At 45.8% G+C, this 18,152-nt stretch overlaps 1 protein-coding gene across 2 annotated transcripts; it reads left to right on the forward strand.

Moving 5' to 3' along the window:
- The first annotated feature begins 532 nt into the window (after positions 1–532).
- On the forward strand, positions 533–17,997 carry ITFG2 (integrin alpha FG-GAP repeat containing 2). Of its 2 annotated transcripts, none has more exons than XM_070409534.1 (12): positions 533–771; positions 10,984–11,079; positions 11,540–11,581; positions 11,753–11,924; positions 12,497–12,636; positions 13,075–13,223; positions 13,612–13,709; positions 13,890–13,943; positions 14,038–14,129; positions 15,166–15,283; positions 16,741–16,914; positions 16,999–17,997. In XM_070409534.1, the coding sequence occupies exons 2-12, from the start codon at positions 11,077–11,079 to the stop codon at positions 17,100–17,102; spliced, it is 1,146 nt and encodes a 381-aa protein (XP_070265635.1). In that variant the 5' UTR covers positions 533–771; positions 10,984–11,076; the 3' UTR covers positions 17,103–17,997. The 2 variants fall into 2 exon arrangements, with proteins under 2 accessions (XP_070265635.1, XP_070265634.1); XM_070409533.1 differs by lacking the exon at positions 533–771 and adding an exon at positions 3,348–3,696.
- The last annotated feature ends 155 nt before the right edge of the window (positions 17,998–18,152 follow it).

Consider the following 18,152-nt stretch of genomic DNA (forward strand, 5'->3'; position numbering starts at 1 on the left):
ATTGAAACTATTGTTTGGCTGTTTTGTAAAGAATATGCCACCCACACAACTGTATCCATGTCATCTAACCAGGAAGATGTACTGGTTAGGCAGTTCTGGGGAGTAAGCCAAAACCCATGCTGATAGAGTGCTTGTCTGAAACAAGACGGGCTATAGATGGTACCAGTGGAGAATGACCAACCATCCCACTAGCAAGAACAAGGATCCTTGGAGAGCCAGGGATCTGTCCACATGGATCTGCAGTGCCTAGTCCTGTGTTCCACTCACTGTGTGTGAATTTAATACTCAATGCACTTAAAGTAATTGACACAAGGGGGGGGGGGGGGGAGAGGCATGGAATGGAAAGACTTGATTCATGAAATATTTCTCTGGAGACTCATCTTTCCTCCCTTTCTAACTTTATTTGGCTCTCTTGACAAAAGCCAAAAGGCATGATATCCAAGTTGTGATCATAATGACATGACCTTCATGGCAAAAACAGAACAAACAGAAATAGGCACCCACCAGGCACAGAAAGGTCAAGAACAAGTGATGAGGAAGATAAAACTAAGGCATTATGTAGAGCTGGGTCAGAATATGATTTAAGAGAACTGATCAAGCAAGGGCACTTGGTAACAGAAGCAGGGTGATCCTCATCTGTGTTGTGCTGGATTATTTACTTATTTGTTTATTTTTTTACAATTTCATTCAAAGGGCTGGAAAAAGAGAAGACAATTTAGAAACAGTAGTGAAAAGAAACATAATTCAAACCAGTTAACTTTACATTTAGAGGTAAGTATTTTAAAACTGGTAAGTTTTTTCACACTTTAAAACCTTACATGAAGTCTGGTGTTTGAGCTAGGATGAGAGAAGAATAGAGATGTGGTAGGGCAACATGAGGTAGCATGCAATCCCTCCATAAATGAGATCATGTACACCTGTGTAACCCAGAGCCTTTGTATGAACCTGGCCAATCCCACAGTACACCAAGAGAAACAGAAACTTCAGGGTATCTGCAATCCCAGTATTTGTCTACACCAGGGGTGAGGAACCTTTTTTATGCCAAGGGCCATTTGGATATTTATAATACCATTCGAAGGCCATACAAAAATTATCATCTTAAAAATTAGTCTGGCCTGGCCGCCATGGCTCAGTGGTTGAGCATTGACCTATGAACCAGGAGGTCACGATTCAGTTCCCAGTAATGGCATACATCCAGGTTGTGTGCTCAAACCCTAGCATTGGGTGTGCAGAAAGCAGCCGATCAGTAATTCTCTCTCATCATTGATGTTTCTATCTCTCCTTCCCTCTCCTTTTCTCTCTGAAATCAATAAAAAATATTTTTAAAATATTAGCCAGCTATATTTGGTCAAACATTTAATTAACTCACTCCTAATGCCTTGCCAGGGTCAGACCAAATGATTTCTTGGGTCTTATAAAGCCTGCTGGCCTGACATTCTCCACCCCTGGCTAGACTGTCTCCTGTTTGCTGTCCTGACATGCTGTTCCTTGTTCTCATCTTATCTGGCCATCAGATCCATTGGAACCTCTAGAACAAAATGTGACGTCCCTCTCCTGTGCCCCCAGGGACCAAGGTCTTGCCCTCCAGCACCTTCTCTAGGTTCACAAAGCAGAACAAGCCCTGGTCCAACATCCCCAGGTGAAGTAGATATCCTCACTTTCCCAGTATTGATTCCTGAAAAAACAATGTGTAAATCAGCCTGGGCCAGCAGACCTAAACCTTAAAATGCATAGAGCACCTGCAGAATTTAATAAATAATACTTTGACCCTGGCCAGTTTGGCTCAGTGGATAGAGCATCCGCCTGTGGACTGAAGGGTCCCAGGTTCGATTCTGGTCAAGGGCACATGACCAGGTTGCAGACTTGATCCCCAGTAGGGGGTGTGCAGGAGGCAGCCAATCAATGATTCTCTTTCATCATTGATGTTTCTATCTCTCCCTCTCCCTTCCTCTCTGAAATCAATAAAAACACATATTAAATAAATAAATAAATAAATAATACTTTAGTGCCTTAATTGATGAGGCACCCCAAAGAAAGGTTGGACTTGATCCAACATGAAAAGTTTCCTTAAGAAGCCAGTCATGATTGTGATGTTCCATTTATACTACAGAGTGGAACCACTGAGGAAGGGAGACAAGAGTTTTATGATGGGGGCACACAGGGCAGGGCAGGTCCAGAATCTCAGTAACCCTAACTTGTACCCTGAGGACTTTCCTAGGAACTATGACATAAATGATAGAAAGGATGTAGTGTTTGGGATCAAACAATTCTGGTTTGAGTTCCACCTCTACCATTTCCTGCCTTGTTACTTAATCTTACTGAACCTGTTTTTCTCATCCAAAATAATCCTTTATAATAAAAGGCTAATATGCAAATAGACTGAACAGCAGAACAACCAGTTGCTATGACGCGCACTGACCACCAGGGTGCAGATGCTCAACACAGGGCGAGTGCCACTCTGCGGAAGCCCTGAGCCAGGCTCACAGCTGGTGAGCACAGCAGCAGAGGCGGGAGCCTCTTCCACCTCTGCAGCAGCGCTAAGGATATCCGACTGCTGTCAGGGGGAGCAGGCCTAAGCTGTCAGTCAGACATCCCCTGAGGTCTCCTGGACCACAAGAGGGCACAGGCTGGGCTGAGGGACCCAACTCCCCCCATTCACCCGCACAAATTTCATGCGCCAGGCCTCTAGTCCTATATAACAAAAGCGTAGTATGCAGATTGTCCCTCGTCAGGGAGTTCAACCAGGGGGCAGGGCCAGCCAGGGGAAGGGAGGGAGTCCCCAGCCGGTGGTGGTGGTGGCAGGTGGCCGGGGGAAGGGAGGGAGTACCCGGCAGATAGCTGGCAGCCACTAGAGACCCTACCAGTGCACAAATTTTGTGCACTGGGCCTCTAGTGGAATAATAATAAAGTTCACGTTTTTGTTGTGCTAATTATGAAACAATATGTGAAATGTGCTTTGCATCAAGTGGTTTTCAAACTATTGATCACAAAGCACACACACTGGTTTGTTTTTTTACCTTAGCCAGTATATACACATATATACACTTGAAACAAAGGATTCACTAAAACAATACTTATGTCACTAGATATTTTCCATTCTATTCTATTCGTGTTTTTAAATGCTGGTTCAATTGACCATATAGCTTTCACAACTCCTAACCAGCAACTTCTTAAAAAAACACTGCTGGAAACTATAAAATTGGCAGTTATGAATCTCAGGGATGATCTGATGACTGGGACTCTTCAACTGTCAGGGCGACAAAGGAAGAGGTCAAGGTTATTAGGTCAAGCACTAGAGAGCCCTGTTGCCAAGGGAATGGATCAGTCCGGTTAGGATTGCTCTGCCCTTGCGATCCAGCCCTCAGGTGAAAACGAGTGGCTCACGCCCCTGTCACTCACATAAGCAGCTGGTCACGCCCCAAGCCCAGCGGGCTCGGAAGACCCGCCTCCTCTCTAAGGTTAAGCGAGGAAAGCCGGGATTGGAGGTTCAGGCGGTGACGTAACTTTCCGCTTTGAGTGGCCTTCCGCTCTGGCGGCGGCCGGGAGAGGCTCGGGGAACATTTAGCGGGGTCCCCCGACCCCTTAGCCCTCGGAAGTGCGATGAGGTCCGTTAGCTACGTGCAGCGCGTGGCCCTGGAGTTCAGCGGAAGCCTCTTTCCGCATGCAATCTGCCTCGGAGACGTCGATAACGACACGGTCAGTGCATGCGCACTGCAGGACACGCCGGGGCCTGCGCAGGGCCGGGGCGGGGCGGGGCGGGGCGGGGCCAGGGAAGTGGAGGCCGTCGGGCGGGGCGCGAGCGGCGCCTGCGCGAGGGGGCTGGCGTGGCGGGCCGGGCGAGCTTTTAGAGAGCGTGAATGCCGGGGCGGCCTGACCAAGTGTTCCCGTCCCCTGGTCTGGTACTCTTTTAGGAACATAGATGACTGACTTTCTAATTCAGTAACTTATTTACCGCAAGAGCCTATGAAACCTCGGTGGCCACATTTCCTGGTCACTGCTTCTGTCCTTAAGCTTCCGCGAGGGGAATCACTTCTAAAGCCATTTTACCTTTCAGAGCCTCAAACTAGGCGGCTGGCGTGGCGCCCGGGTTGAGCCTCGACCTATGACTCACCAGGTCACAGTTGGATTCCCGGCCAGGGCACCGGCGGGGGTTGCGGGCTCCATCCCCAGGTGGGGCGTGCAGGAGGCAGCCTGCCCATCATTGATTCTCATCATGGATGTTTCTGTTTCCCTCTGTCTCCCTTCCTCTCTGAAATCAATAAAAATACATTTTAAAGAAAATCCTGTTTTTTAAAAAGCCTCAAACTGGGATTTTAAAGCGCCTCTGCTGCTCTCACACTTGGCTCCTCGAGGCGCTGGAATAAATGAACTGTATCTGCCTCGCCTCCCGCCCGGCAATCTAAGCTCCTCCAGCCCGAGCGACAGAGCCCCCCCCCCCCACCCCCCGCCCTCAAAACCCCCAATCTTAACGTCTCCCTATGGTACCTGCGCCTTCCTGCACGCAGGTGTCTGGAAACTTTAAAGTCCTTGATTGAGTTACAAAAATTTCCATCTCCCATTTCTTCCTTCGCGTCGTTCCTTTTCCCGTTGTTTAAATGAATTAATACAGGTAAAGCAGGTAGCATCATGCCTGGCCCACAGTTAAACGTAAGTGTTAGCGCCATTAGTGTTCATTTTTAATTATGTTTTTCTGCAAATATTTATTGAACTGCCCACTAGGCGCCAAGGATTGCTACATTCTGGGAATTAAAAAATGAACAAGACAGTCCCAGCCTTCAGGTAGCTCATAATCAGGTGGGGTGATAGTCATAGAACAGTGGTTCTCAGCCTTCCTAATGCCGGACCCTTTAATACAGTTCCTCATGTTGCGGTGACCCCCAACCATAAAATTATTTTTGTTGCTACTTCATAACTGTAATTTTGCTACTGTTATGAATCATAATGTAAATATCTGATATGCAGGATGTATTTTCATTGTTACAAATTGAACATAATTAAAGCATAGTGATTAATCACAAAAACAATATGTGTTTTCCGATGGTCTTAGGCGACCCCTGTTTTGAAAGGATCGTTCGACCCCCAAAGGGGTCGCGACCCACAGGTTGAGAACCACTGTTAGAATAACAAAATGTAATGAGATGCCTTGATTAAAATATGTAAAAGGTTCTAAGCTTCAAAGAGGATGGGGGCTATTGGTGGTGTGAAACACTTTTTTTTTGCAGATTTTATCTTTTCATTTATCTCTGAAAGGTTAACATGGTGGTACATGGGCGGATTAAATAGCCATCTCAGATGGTGATTAAAGAAAGTGGAATTTATTTAAGGAAAGGGGATGGGGGATGGGGTATCCCAAGGGAAGGGCTGCACAGCAGGAGCCAAGGGGTCATTGGGTCTGTGATGGCAGCACTCTGGCTGGAGTTTCACCCTTACGTGCAGTCACTGGTGGGACACTTGTCAGTGGGTCTGGGGGCTGAGCTGGTGGGCTTAGAATGCAGGTGTGCGATCAGATGCCTTCATGCCTTAGGACAGTTTCATTCCTTGTATGATCTGACTCCTGGTGTCCTGCAAGTTTTCCGGGTCTTTTGTTCTCCTGTGGTGGGAAGCTTACAAATGGCCATTCAGGATTGTATTGCCCTCCCTAACAATCTGTATTTAATATTTTTAATACAAAGCACCTTATTGCCTTTTTCTCCTACACTCTGTCCCATCTCCCTACTCTGCCTCCCTGCTGTTCTGTACTGTCTTTGCCTGAAAGAAACAAACAAAAACAAAAAAAGCTAGGGCTAAAACATCCTCCTCTCTTTCCAGATTCCTTTGTGCTGTTATGGAGAGGTATTTTATGAGGCTTCTTCTGGCTCTACCTCCTCTAGGAAGGAAAAAGTTATTCTCATAAATTTGTATTATGTTTTCTGGGCGTTCACATTTTTTTTCATATGCCAAGCAGTACAATTTTTATGAGAAAACTAAGGGAGGCATTTTTAAGTAGTAAACTAACAAAATGACTTTAGATGTGCATTTTTTTTTATTTGAGTGTCTTCTTTGTTTACAAGGGAAAATACATGCTTTTTAAAATAGCTTCATAGCACTAGCTCTTTTGGAAATTGTGCTTTTCTAAGTGAATTGACTACTACACACTCAGTTCCGCTATGTTGGATATATTATACTTTTTTTCCCCCCTGAGTTGTAAGCGCCATTAGGGTAGGAGTTTTTTGTCTGTTTTTTAACTGTTTTATTCCCAACACTTAGAGTAGTGCCTGGCACATAATAGGGACTCAGTAAATGTTTGCTGAATAAATGAGGATTGTCTTGAAAAGCAAATGTTACTATGTATCTCAAAGCAATTTGAAGGCCTCTGCCTATTAATAAATATAATTGAAAGAAGGCAAGTAGTTGAGATAGTTGGCTAGTGATCAAATGTGGTACACTCAGCCTACAGAAATGTGGATAAAAATTTTATTATTGGCTCTCCAGGCCAGCATTTTGGAGATTTAGGGCAGGAAAAAGACTTATTTTATTCTAATACTAGAGGCCTGGTGCACGAATTCGTGCATAAGTGGGGTCCCTCGGCCTGGTCAGCAATCAGGGCCGATTGGGGCCATCTCGCCCAGTCCCCATCGAGTTGATCAGAGCAGCTGGCCTGGGGGAGGGACTGTGGGAGCACATTGACCACCAGGGGGCAGCTCCTGTATTGAGCATCTGCCCCCTGGTGATCAGTGTGCATCATAGCTACCAGCCGGTTGTCTGGCCATAATGGTCTCTTAGGTTTTTGTGTATATAGAAACCATTAGCCAAAAGTGATGGCCACAGTGTGTGATTAAGTTCTAGTTCTTTGAAACTAATTCATTTTCTGCTAAGTTGGAGGGAGAAACTATGAATAGAATACACTCCCTCTAGAACTACCCACCCAACACCATGGGAGAGAGAGTCTTTACTCTCTAGAAGGATCTTAATTCTGTTTTCCTTTAGTATCTCTGACTGTTGGTGTACTATCCAGCTGGGGTTCTTTAGTGTCACTTAGTGGCCTCCAGAGCCAGAATCAACCAGAGAAGCAGAACTGCTGGAAGCATTATACAGTAGTCACCTCTTATCCGCATTTTCAGTTACCTGCAGTCAACAGAAGTCTAAAAATATTAAATGGAAAATTCTGGAAATAAATAATTTATAGGTATTAAATTGCATGCTCTTCTGAATATCAGGATGGAATCTTGCTCAGTTCCACTATATCCCGCCTGGGATATGAATCATCCCTTTGTCCAGTGTAGTCTCACCATAGACATTACCCACTGTTAGTCACTTAAATGGGTTATCAGATCAAGACCAGCCGTCACAGTATTGCAGTACTTGTGTTTAAGTAACCTTTATCTTTACTAATAAAAGCCTAAGTGGTCATCACGCCGAGTGCCCTCATGCCGTCACAAGATGGCTGTGCGCACAGCAGGCATGCACCGGTGGGCAGGGCTGGGCTTGACGCTGCATGCGCGGCACAGAGCCTGCCTGGGAGTCCCGCCTCCTCCCGGCTCCGTGCGCCCCAAAGCATAAGAGTAGTGATGCTAACAATTTGGATATGCCAACTAGGAGTGGTAAACTGCTTCCTTTAAGTGAAAAAGTGAATGTTCTTGACTTAATAAGAAAAGTAATCCTATGCTGAAGTTGCTAAGATCTGTTATCAGAACAAATCTTCTATCTGTGAAATTATGAAGAAAGAAAAAGAAATCCATGCTTGTTTTGCTGTCATACATGAAACTGTAAAAGTGATGGCCACAGTGCCTGATAAGTGGAAAGGTGGAAGAAAATATGTTCCAGTTGATGGTAACATGTTACCCCAGAAAGCATTGAGCCGATACAAAGACTTCAACAAGGGACCCCCGGAAATGAGTGAGCATATTTGCATAACTTTTATCATAGTATCTATAATAATAAAGCATAATATGCTAATTAGACTGGACAGCCGAACGACCTTCTGGACGTCCTTCTGGATGACCTTTCATACGAAGCCAGGGCTGCAAGGGCCAAGCCCCTTGCACAAATTTCGGGCATCGGGCTCTAGTATTGTTCTAATTGTTCTATTTTGTTAGTAGTTGTTAATCTCTTACTGTTATAAACTAAACTATTAGTATGTATTTATAGGAAAAACATAGTGTGTATGAGGGTTCAGTACAGTGTGCAGTTTAGGCATTCACTGTGGTCTTGGAACATACCCCATGGATAAGGGGGAATTACTGTAGAGAGCATATAGGGCTGCCCTGGGAATGTCCTCTTCCAGTGTCATTGTCTCACTCTGCCTGGCTCACTGCACCTACCACACTGTTTTATGATTTTATTCCTGTGTCTGTGCTCTTGTTAAACTCTGAGGTCCTTCTCAGCAGGGAGTTTGTGGCATGTATCTTCGTACCCCTAACTGGTTGTTCAGCTTTACCCGAAAACTCAAGGGCTGACTAACTCAAGGGCATTCTCTTTCATTCTGATTTTTTTTTGTTTTTCTCTTTTTAAAAAATATTTTTTTATTGACTTCAGAGAGGAAGGGAGAGGGAGAGAGAGATAGAAACATCAATGATGAGAGAGAATCATTGATCAACTGCCTCTGCCCCATACTGGGGATCAAGACTGCAACCCAGGCATGTGCCCTGACCAGAATTGAACCAAGACCTCCTGGTTCATAGGTTGACGCTCAACCACTGACCTACACCAGCAGGGCTGATTTTTTTTGTTTGTTTGTTTTTAAAAAAATTCTTTGCTAGTATTTGTCTATCAAGCAAACATTTTATCAAGACCTAGTATAGATTGATTTGTTGAATGAATGTATAATAAAAGAATGGATTACATGAAAAGTGTTAAGATCCCTAGCCTTGGAGATATTTAACTAGAGGCTGAAAACCACTTGGTATTAGTGCTCACTGTATGCCAATCACTTCTAAATGCTTTCCTCTGTTAACTCAGTTCTCACAACAATCTTATGAGGTAGCTACTTTTATGATCCTCATTTTATAGATGAAAAATAGAGGCATAGAGAGCTGGATTCAAATGCAGGCAGCTGCAATCTGAGCCTCTAAGCCAGGGGTGGGCAAACTTTTTGACTCGAGGGCCACAATGGGTTCTTAAACTGGACCGGAGGGCCGGAACAAAAGCATGGATGGAGTGTTTGTGTGAACTAATATAAATTCAAAGTAAACATCATTACATAAAAGGGTACGGTCTTTTTTTTTTTTTTTTTTTTTTTTTAGTTTTATTCATTTCAAACGGGCCAGATCCGGCCCAAGGGCTGTAGTTTGCCCATGGCTGCTCTAAGCCAATCTGCTTCTCTCTGTGTGTCTGCAGAAGTCCTCCAGGACCAGCTGTAATTGAAACATCAGGTGTATAGGATTTAATGTAAATAAACTTGTTTTATGCTTCTATGATCTAATATTCCCATAACTATTAAAATAATCTGAGGTTCATATCAAATAAATCATATTGATAAATTCTAATTCATTGCTAACTTTTCCTTACTGTCTTTCTGTTATGTCTTTGTTGCATTTAGAATTAAATCTTCTTGTGGAATTGTGCACCTGAAACCTGTATAATTTTGTTAACCAATAAATTCAAAAAAGAAAAAAAAAGAATTAAATCTCCTGAGACTCTAATGTTAACTCTGTTTTGAGGACAGGAAGGGAGTGTTGGATTCCCCACAAGGGAAATCATGAAGCTGTTAGTGGAAATAGGGTTTGGAGCTACCTTATTATTTATTATCGTTAGTCTCTGGAAAGGGTGGCCAGCTTTTGGAGAACCCCTAGGAAGGGGAGTACCCAAAAACAAATAGTGAAGAGGCTCCATGCAGGGAGCCTGCCCTCTTGAGAGCATAGTTGCCACTTGAGGGCACCAGAGGCCCAGAACATGGATGCTGATACCCAGCAGCCCCTTCATGCTACCCCTAACCTCCATCCTATATTCACTCATACACACCAAGATCAAAGGTCTTTCTAAAGGAGAAGGGCCACAGAGCTGACATTTTCTTTTTACCTGGCCTCTAATTGAATATGAGGTTTGAAGTTAAATTCTCTAAAAGTTGAATATTTGGAATTGTTTTTAAAATACAGGGAGGGGCAAAAGTAGGTTTACAGTTGTAAGTATGAGAAACAGTTTATTATTTTATCCTACATAATAAAAGGCTAATATGCAAATTGTCCCCTCAACGGGGAGTTCGGACCAGGGGGCGGGGCCAGCCAGCCAACCGCCCACGGCCCCTTTCCCCCTGCTGGCCCGGCCCTATCAGGTCCTATCAGTCCCGATCAGGGTGGGTTGACCAGACCCCACCCATGCACAAATTTGTGCACTGGGCCTCATATATATATATATATATATATATATGTATATATATATATATATATTTGTTGTTGTTAACCCTCACACGATATTTTTCCATTGATTTTTAGAGAGAGTGGAAGGGAGGGAAGAAACAGAGAGAGAGATAGAGAGAGAGAGAAACATTGATGTGAGAGAGACATATCGATTGGTTGCCTCCCACAGGACCAGGGATCGAGTCTGCAACCCAGGTATGTGCCCTTGACTGGAATCAAACCCAGGACCCTTCAGTTGGCCAATGCTCTATCCACTGAGCAAAACTGGCTAGGGCAACAGTTTAATTATTGTATTATTTTCCATACAGACAACTGTAAAACTACTTTTCCCAATTCTATATGTCCTATTTGTAATGGACAAGTATGTAGGGCATTAAGTTGTCCAGATGTCAAACTTTTCTGGGATGGATTCTGTATGGCACTATTTCTCTAATCCTCCCCTGCCCATAACACACACACACACATACCACCTTCCCCCCTACAGAAATAAAGAAACTGGGAAACTATGGCTATCTTGGTCACAAAAGATTTTCAGTAAAGTTGATGAAGATTCAAGTTGATGTCCTGTGGTTTTCCCGGGATGGACCCAGTAGAGTTTGAAGTGGGTCAGCAGGATCCCATGCTAACACTCTTCTCTCTCCATTTGAAGTTAAATGAACTGGTGGTGGGAGACACCAGTGGGAAGCTGTCTGTATATAAGAATGATGACAGCCGGCCATGGCTCACCTGTTCTTGCCAGGGAATGGTAAGTATTCAAATACCGGGGTCTATAGGTCTGGGAAGGGATTTCTTCTGTCCAGGAACTGTCAAGGCTGAGACCCACACAGAGGCTAACCAGGGTGTCCTAAACTCACCAGCTGCTCAGCCTAGGTTGTCTAATCTTATAAATTATAGTAGAAAATGAGGGCAGTATTTGAATACGCCCAGAAACATGATAGTCTGGCTATATTAGAGTTTTTGTTTTGTAAAGATTTTGTTTTGAGCCCAAATTGTCTTTACTTCAGGTCGTTGTATTGCCGTCTGGGTAAACCAAATAAACCTATAGCACAATAACTTGATTAACACAGAGTATCAGAGTAGGTCATTGGCAACAGGTTTTCAGCAAATGATGGCAATTAGAAAACCTACTCCTTCCTGCTTCATAGAGATTAGGGAGTACTGGTCTCCCTCTGTGTCTCCCTGAGCCTCCCTTTCTTCTTTTGCAGCTGACTTGCGTTGGGGTTGGAGATATATGCAATAAAGGAAAGGTAAGAACTCTCCAGACCTTGGAACTTCAGTGTAACTCCAAGGCCTTACTTAGATTGATTGCTGTCTCAAAGTGGAAATCAGCTGAGGGTAATGGCTTCTGTGTTCTAATGATCAGCCTGTGCTCAGACTCCCTCCCCAGTCCATCTCTCCTATACCTCTGTCTCTCCCAGAATCTCGTGGTGGCAGTGAGTGCTGAGGGCTGGTTTCACTTGTGTGACCTGACACCTGCCAGGACCCTGGATGCTTCTGGGCACCATGAGACCCTAATGGGAGAGGAGCAGCGTCCAGTGTTTAAGCAGCACATCCCTGCCAACACCAAAGTCATGCTGATCAGCGACATCGGTGGGCATGGCTGTCTTTGCAGGCAGCTGGGGGAATAGGAGTCAGTGGGCAATAGAGCAGATCTCAAGGGATTCAGGGGAAGGAGGAATAAACCATGGAAAGGAGCAAGAGAGTGTTGAAATAGAGGTAGCGATTCTAAATGGAGTTGTCAGGGAAGTCCTTGCTGAGAAGATGAAATTTGATCAAAAACTTAAAGATGGCAAGGGAGTGAGCTATATAGATACTGGGTTGATACTTTGGCCAGAAACTGTCTCGAAGGTGGTGGTAGGTATATGCGATGAATCAGGACACCTCGAGTTGTGTATCTGAGGGAAGCAGTGACAGGACCTGTGGAGCAGATGGGTGGGTAGAACGCAGGAAGAGGTAGGTATTGTCAGAACAGGAAGGGCAGAGGAGCCTGCACCAGACTCAGAGTGTATGAGGTAGCTCCACAACAGATTGGGCTTGAAGTCGTACCAGATAAAATGCCAGCAGAGATGTTAGCAGAGGAGTAGGGATGAGATGCTTGTAGGATTCAAGCTGACGAATGCAGCTTTGGCTCCAAACTCGGCTTATTTTCTGGATCGACACAGATGGAGACGGGTGTTGCGAGCTGGTGGTAGGTTACACAGACCGTGTGGTACGGGCTTTCCGCTGGGAAGATCTGGGCGAGGGCACTGAACATCTGACAGGGCAGCTGGTGTCGCTCAAGAAATGGACACTGGAAGGCCAGGTGAGAGGCTGAGTATGGGGACCACGGAGCCCAGAGAGCAGGGAGGAAGGCCTCCTGAAGGGGGTTGTGGGATAACAGTCATGGGCCGTCATGCAGGGTGAGATCTAAAGATCATTTCAAATCAGGGTCTTAGGAGAAATTGCTAGTAATGACTATAGGAAGGAACCCAGTGCTAAGAATTGGGAATGTGAAGGTGGGTGTGGTGGGGCCTGTATCAGGACTGGGCCCCACTTGAGGAATGCACAGAGGAAAGCAGGTGGTGTATGTGGGGAGAGTGGTACCAGGCAGGAGCCCTATGAACACTAGAATTCCTCCTGCTGCTACCTTGGAGCCTGGGGACTGTTAGCAGGGGCCCTGCCCCACTTCTCTCCCCTGTTCTTTGCAGGGTCCCACTTCCTCTCTCCCCAGTCCCCTTTAAGCCTCTGTTCCCTGGTGCAGGTGGACAGTCTCTCGGTGACTCTGGGGCCCCTTGGTGTTCCTGAACTGATGGTGTCACAGCCAGGCTGTGCTTATGCAGTGTTACTATGCACCTGGAACAAGGACGCTAGGCACTCCACTACCTCTGAGGGGACCACGGAGGGCATTAGGTAAGGGGTGCAGGCCTGTGGATGGTGTGGGGTACATGGGAGCAAGATTGGGTCCCAGATGTCCACGGCAGTGGATGATAGGTCTACAGTTGGCCGAGCTTCTTGAGCTAGGAACGGCACAAGCACCTCTCTCCTAATAAGGGCAGACCTATATTTTGGGACCCAGGGAATCCTGGCTCTAACCTTGTAGCAACTGGAAGAGGTTCCAAGATGGTAGCCTGATAGCTCCATCCCTGTTTCCTACTTGCCACACGGGCCAGACGGGGTCAGCAATAGGTTTCCCAGCTGATTCACAGCTTGGTAGCTCTTACGGAGACGGGGCCACAAAGGTGCCGGAGCACTAAGCTCACTTGGTCTCCCACTTAGTCCCCCAGTCTCCTGCCCACAGGGAGACCCCGGCTGCCCGAGATGTTGTGCTGCACCAGACATCCGGCCGCATCCACAACAAGAATGTCTCTACTCACCTCATTGGCAACATCAAACGAGGCAGGTTGCTGAGGACAAACATTACTTTTGGGAGAGGAGATGCAGCTTTTTCTCTCATTTCTAGTCCTGTCCTTCCCTCCCTCCCTCCCTCTCTCCCTCCCTGCCCTTGGCCATTCCTCGCCCCATGTGCTCTGTTCTTGCCTTTCTCACATTTTCTTCTTCTGGTCCTTCTACCCACAGGCCACACTGCGGAGAGTGGTGGCTCTGGCCTCTTTGCCCTCTGCACCCTGGATGGTGAGTTTCCCAGATCAGCTATGGGCCAGTTGTGTGCCTGGGGGATCTGCTCAGGGATCCTGCCTGACCCATCCACCTGCCTCTCCTCCTGCAGGGACACTGAAGCTTATGGAGGAAGCAGACAAGCTGTTGTGGTCAGTGCAGGTGGACCACCAGCTTTTCGCCCTAGAGAAATTGGATGTCACGGTGGGTGGAACACCTGGTGGAGAGGAACATTCTTACCTTCTTCACATGGAGAGATAAGATTTCAGTGAAAATAAGATTTCAGTAAGGCCATTCTCACTTCACAGTTAACTCTCAACCTTTTAAAAATATATATATTATTTTTTATTTCAGAAAGAGAAAGGGAGAGGGAAAGAGGGATAGAAACATCAGTGATAAGAGAGAATCATTGATCAGCTGACTCCTGTATGCCCTCTACTGGGGATCAAGCCCACAGCCCCGGCATGTGCCCTGACTGGGAATCGAACCATGACCTCCTGGTTCATGGGTCGATGCTCAGCCACTGAGCAACACCAGCCAAGCTCAACCTTTATCTTAAGGCCCTCTTTAGACAGCTCCTACTCCCTTTGAAGTGAGTCATTCCCCTATTCCACATGCATAGCACTCTTCTCTGTGCTCTAGGGAATCTCTCTTTTCAGTTCCTTTCGGCAGCAGTAATCGCTCCAAAGAGAAACAGATAATTACTTGGATCCAGAAGTTAATCATCAGTCCCAACTGCAGATGTATGTTTTTTCTTGTCCTGTGTGAGTCTGTCTTTACTAAGGCTGTGGCTCCTGAATCCGCAACGGAGGCTGTTCTTTGTGCTGCCGTCAAGCAGGCTCAATGGTGTAGGAGAAAAGGCCTGAGGCATTGAGGTCAGGTAGAACAGGCCTGGGTTGGAGGCCTGATTCCACCGCCTCCCAGCTGAGTGGCCTTGAGTGCGTGACTTTATTTCTATAAGCTGAAGTTCCCTCAGTATCAAATTGGGAGTAATGTTGCCCACTTCACAGGGTTGTTGTGAGCATTATGTGAGGTGGCTCATTTGACAGCCTCTTTGGTGCCTGGCACATGGGAGAAATGCAGTAAGAAACATATGGTTGTCTTCTTTCCCAGCTGGTAGTTTGTCATCAGAGCCAAGTCCACAGCTCCTTATACAGTATTCTATCCAGCCCTGTCATTAGATCTCTTTCTAAAATGGCTCCTGGCCACCCCTTGCAATCTTGTCTCTGACCTTTTTCAGGGCAACGGGCACGAGGAGGTGGTTGCCTGTGCCTGGGACGGGCAGACGTATATCATTGATCACAACCGCACAGTCGTCCGCTTCCAAGTGGATGAGAATGTCCGAGCTTTCTGTGCAGGTGGGCCCCTGCCCCACACCCCCTAACACATTGTCTGCCTCTTATTTCCATTCTCAGTGTGTCCCCTAATGTGAATCTTCATAAACAAATGAGTTCCTTAGCTCTTTCATTGGAGGGTGATAGGTGAGTACTCAATTGCCATCTTTTTTTTTTTAAAATATATTTTTATTGATTTCAGAGAGGAAGGGAGAGGGAGAGAGATGGAAACATCAATGATGAGAGAGAATCATTGATCAGCTGCCTCCTGCACGCCCCCTACTGGAGATCGAGCCCACAACCTGGGCATGTGGCCCACCAGGAATTGAACCATGACCTCCTGGTTTCATAGGTTGACACTCAACCACTGAGCCATGCCAGCCAGGCTCAATTGCCATCTTTACAGTTTTAAATAAGAAAAAAAAAATAGTGAGATCTCTATTTCTGAATATTTTAAAGAATGTATGATTTCTTTTTTTATTGATTTCAGAGAAGAAGGGAGAGGAAGAGAGAGAGATAGAAACATCAATGATGAGAGGGAATCATTGATTGGCTGCCTCCTGCATGTTGGACTGAGCCCGCAATCCAGGCATGTGCCCTTGATCAGAATCAAACCTGGGACCCTTCGGTCCACAGGCTGACGCTCTATCTACTGAGCCAGGGCAGAATGTATGATTTCTTATCTACCTGTATGAAGACATCAGAAAGCTCTTTCCCATCTGAGTATATCAAAACTCTGTGAAGAACATGGTCCTAGCCCAGTGATGTTCAACCTTTTTCCTCTCATGGCACTAATAAGCTTATCACTAATATCCTGCAGCACATGAAAAAATATATATTTTTGCCATTCTGACCAAAAAAAGTATAATTTTGATTCTTTCACGCTGGACAGCTGTTGTGCTGGCTGCTGTCATTTTTTATTCACAATCTAAGGGAAAAGAGAACAGTGCCGCTGACTAAATAGTCAAGTATTGCATGTTTTAAAAATTCTTGTGGTACACTGGTAGAAAATCGCTGTCCTAGGACATTCCCATTAGTTCCAAGTCGGGACCTTGGAAACCAGCACTCGGATGACTGGAGGTACGTGTGGTTACCGAAGTGAGAAGAATTGGGCAGTGTGCTGGCATACTTACTCCACGGCCTTTGCACAGGAGTTGCCACCTCAGAGAAATCTTAGTTTCTGGTTACATTTTGCTGATTTACCCCTTAGATTAGCAAGACTAGTCAAATCAAGTAGCACGTATTTGAATGCTATTCTGCCTGGGTTTTGTACAATAGTTTTTCTATACCTGGAGTGGGGCCAGATCTTTTCTGTTTTACCTATTTTACTGAGTTCTCATCAGAGAAGACTTAGAAAGAGAGCCTTTAGTTTTCTGCTTGGCATCTGTGGGAGGGTCAAAACTGCTGACTCGTATTTTGTTCTTGCCTTCCCACCACTGGACTGAAACTTCTGGACCTTTGTCTCACCACCCACCTCCCAGGCCTGTATGCCTGCAAAGAGGGCCGCAACAGCCCCTGCCTCGTGTATGTCACATTCAACCAGAAGATCTATGTGTACTGGGAGGTGCAACTTGAGCGGATGGAGTCTACCAATCTGCTGAAATTGCTGGAGGCTGAGCCCGAGTACCAGGACCTGCTGCAGGAGCTAGGCCTGGGTGAGTCCCAGCAAGCTGCAGGGTTAGAAAATCGGGGGGTCCAGGAGAGCCACAGCCTCTTACCAGCCCCTTTCTTGCCCTCAGATCCTGATGACCTCCCAGCAGCCCGCACCCTGGTTCACCAAACCCTCTACCATCCTGACCAGCCACCGCAGTGTGCTCCTGCAAGCCTCCAGGATCCCACCTAGCGGGGCTTTCCCTCTTAGCTGAATAAGGATCCTCTGAACCTCTCTACCCCCAAGGTGTCCATGGTATTGGCAGGAGAGGGAATGTATACTACAGAGGAGCATGGACAGATGGCAGCAACCCGAGGGTAACTGTGAACTATAGATCTCATGGTCTTCTCGGTGAAAGAAGAGACAACTTGACTGTCTGCCCATTTTCTTGTGTACCTCACCCATCACATCAGCAGGGTTGTAGGACCCTGACCTTATTCCACATCATCTGGGACTGCCCCCTCCCCAAAACTCCCCGGTCTCGAATGGAAAACAGACTTGTTTGTGAGGAAGGAGCACCAATCTTTTGTGTGGCACTGACACTTATGAGGAAACTAGGCTTCGGGGCCAGTGGAGCTGTGAGGTAAGGCCTCTGCCCCATCCTAAGCTCCATCTGCATGTCACAGCTCCAGGTCCCTGACAGTGGCGATTATTGCAAGAATAGCAAACTGTCGGCTTTGTTATTGAGGGGCCTTTCAGGGCATTTCACAGTCTGGTTTTTCTGTGTCCCCAGCAATCCTGAGATGATTTTGCTCTATTTTCCAAAGAACCTGGGCCAGCAGCCTCTCGTTTTGCCATGTTCTTCAAGTATCACACAGCTTCCTAGGCCTCGCTCCATTTCCCACCCCCCTTTTCCACAGAAACACCTATTGTCCATCAGACAATAGACATTTACACCCTGATGCAAATTTATGATCCAGACCATAATCAGAATTCTATCTTGGGCCATTTCTATACCTTCTGCTCTTAATTCTGTGTGCTTTAAATCAGTATCTTTCAAATTGTAGGTTGCAATCTTTTAGTGGGATGTGGTCAGCATTTTTTAAATAAATGAAATAGAATATAATAGAATGAAAAATAAAGTATATTGCTCACAGTATATGAAAACATTGTTTTGTTATAATTGTATGTGTATATTGACTGTAATATAACCTATATTTCCTGCTTTAAATTATGTTCAAAGGAGTTTGAAAGCTATTGCTCTCAATTTTATTGACCCCAGCCTGAGGGGTCATGCTGGGG

This window comes from Myotis yumanensis, unplaced genomic scaffold (assembly GCF_028538775.1).
Source record: "Myotis yumanensis isolate MYYU_CA2020_CCGP unplaced genomic scaffold, mMyoYum1.0.hap1 SCAF_3, whole genome shotgun sequence".
In the NCBI taxonomy this organism is placed as follows: Eukaryota; Metazoa; Chordata; class Mammalia; order Chiroptera; family Vespertilionidae; genus Myotis; species Myotis yumanensis.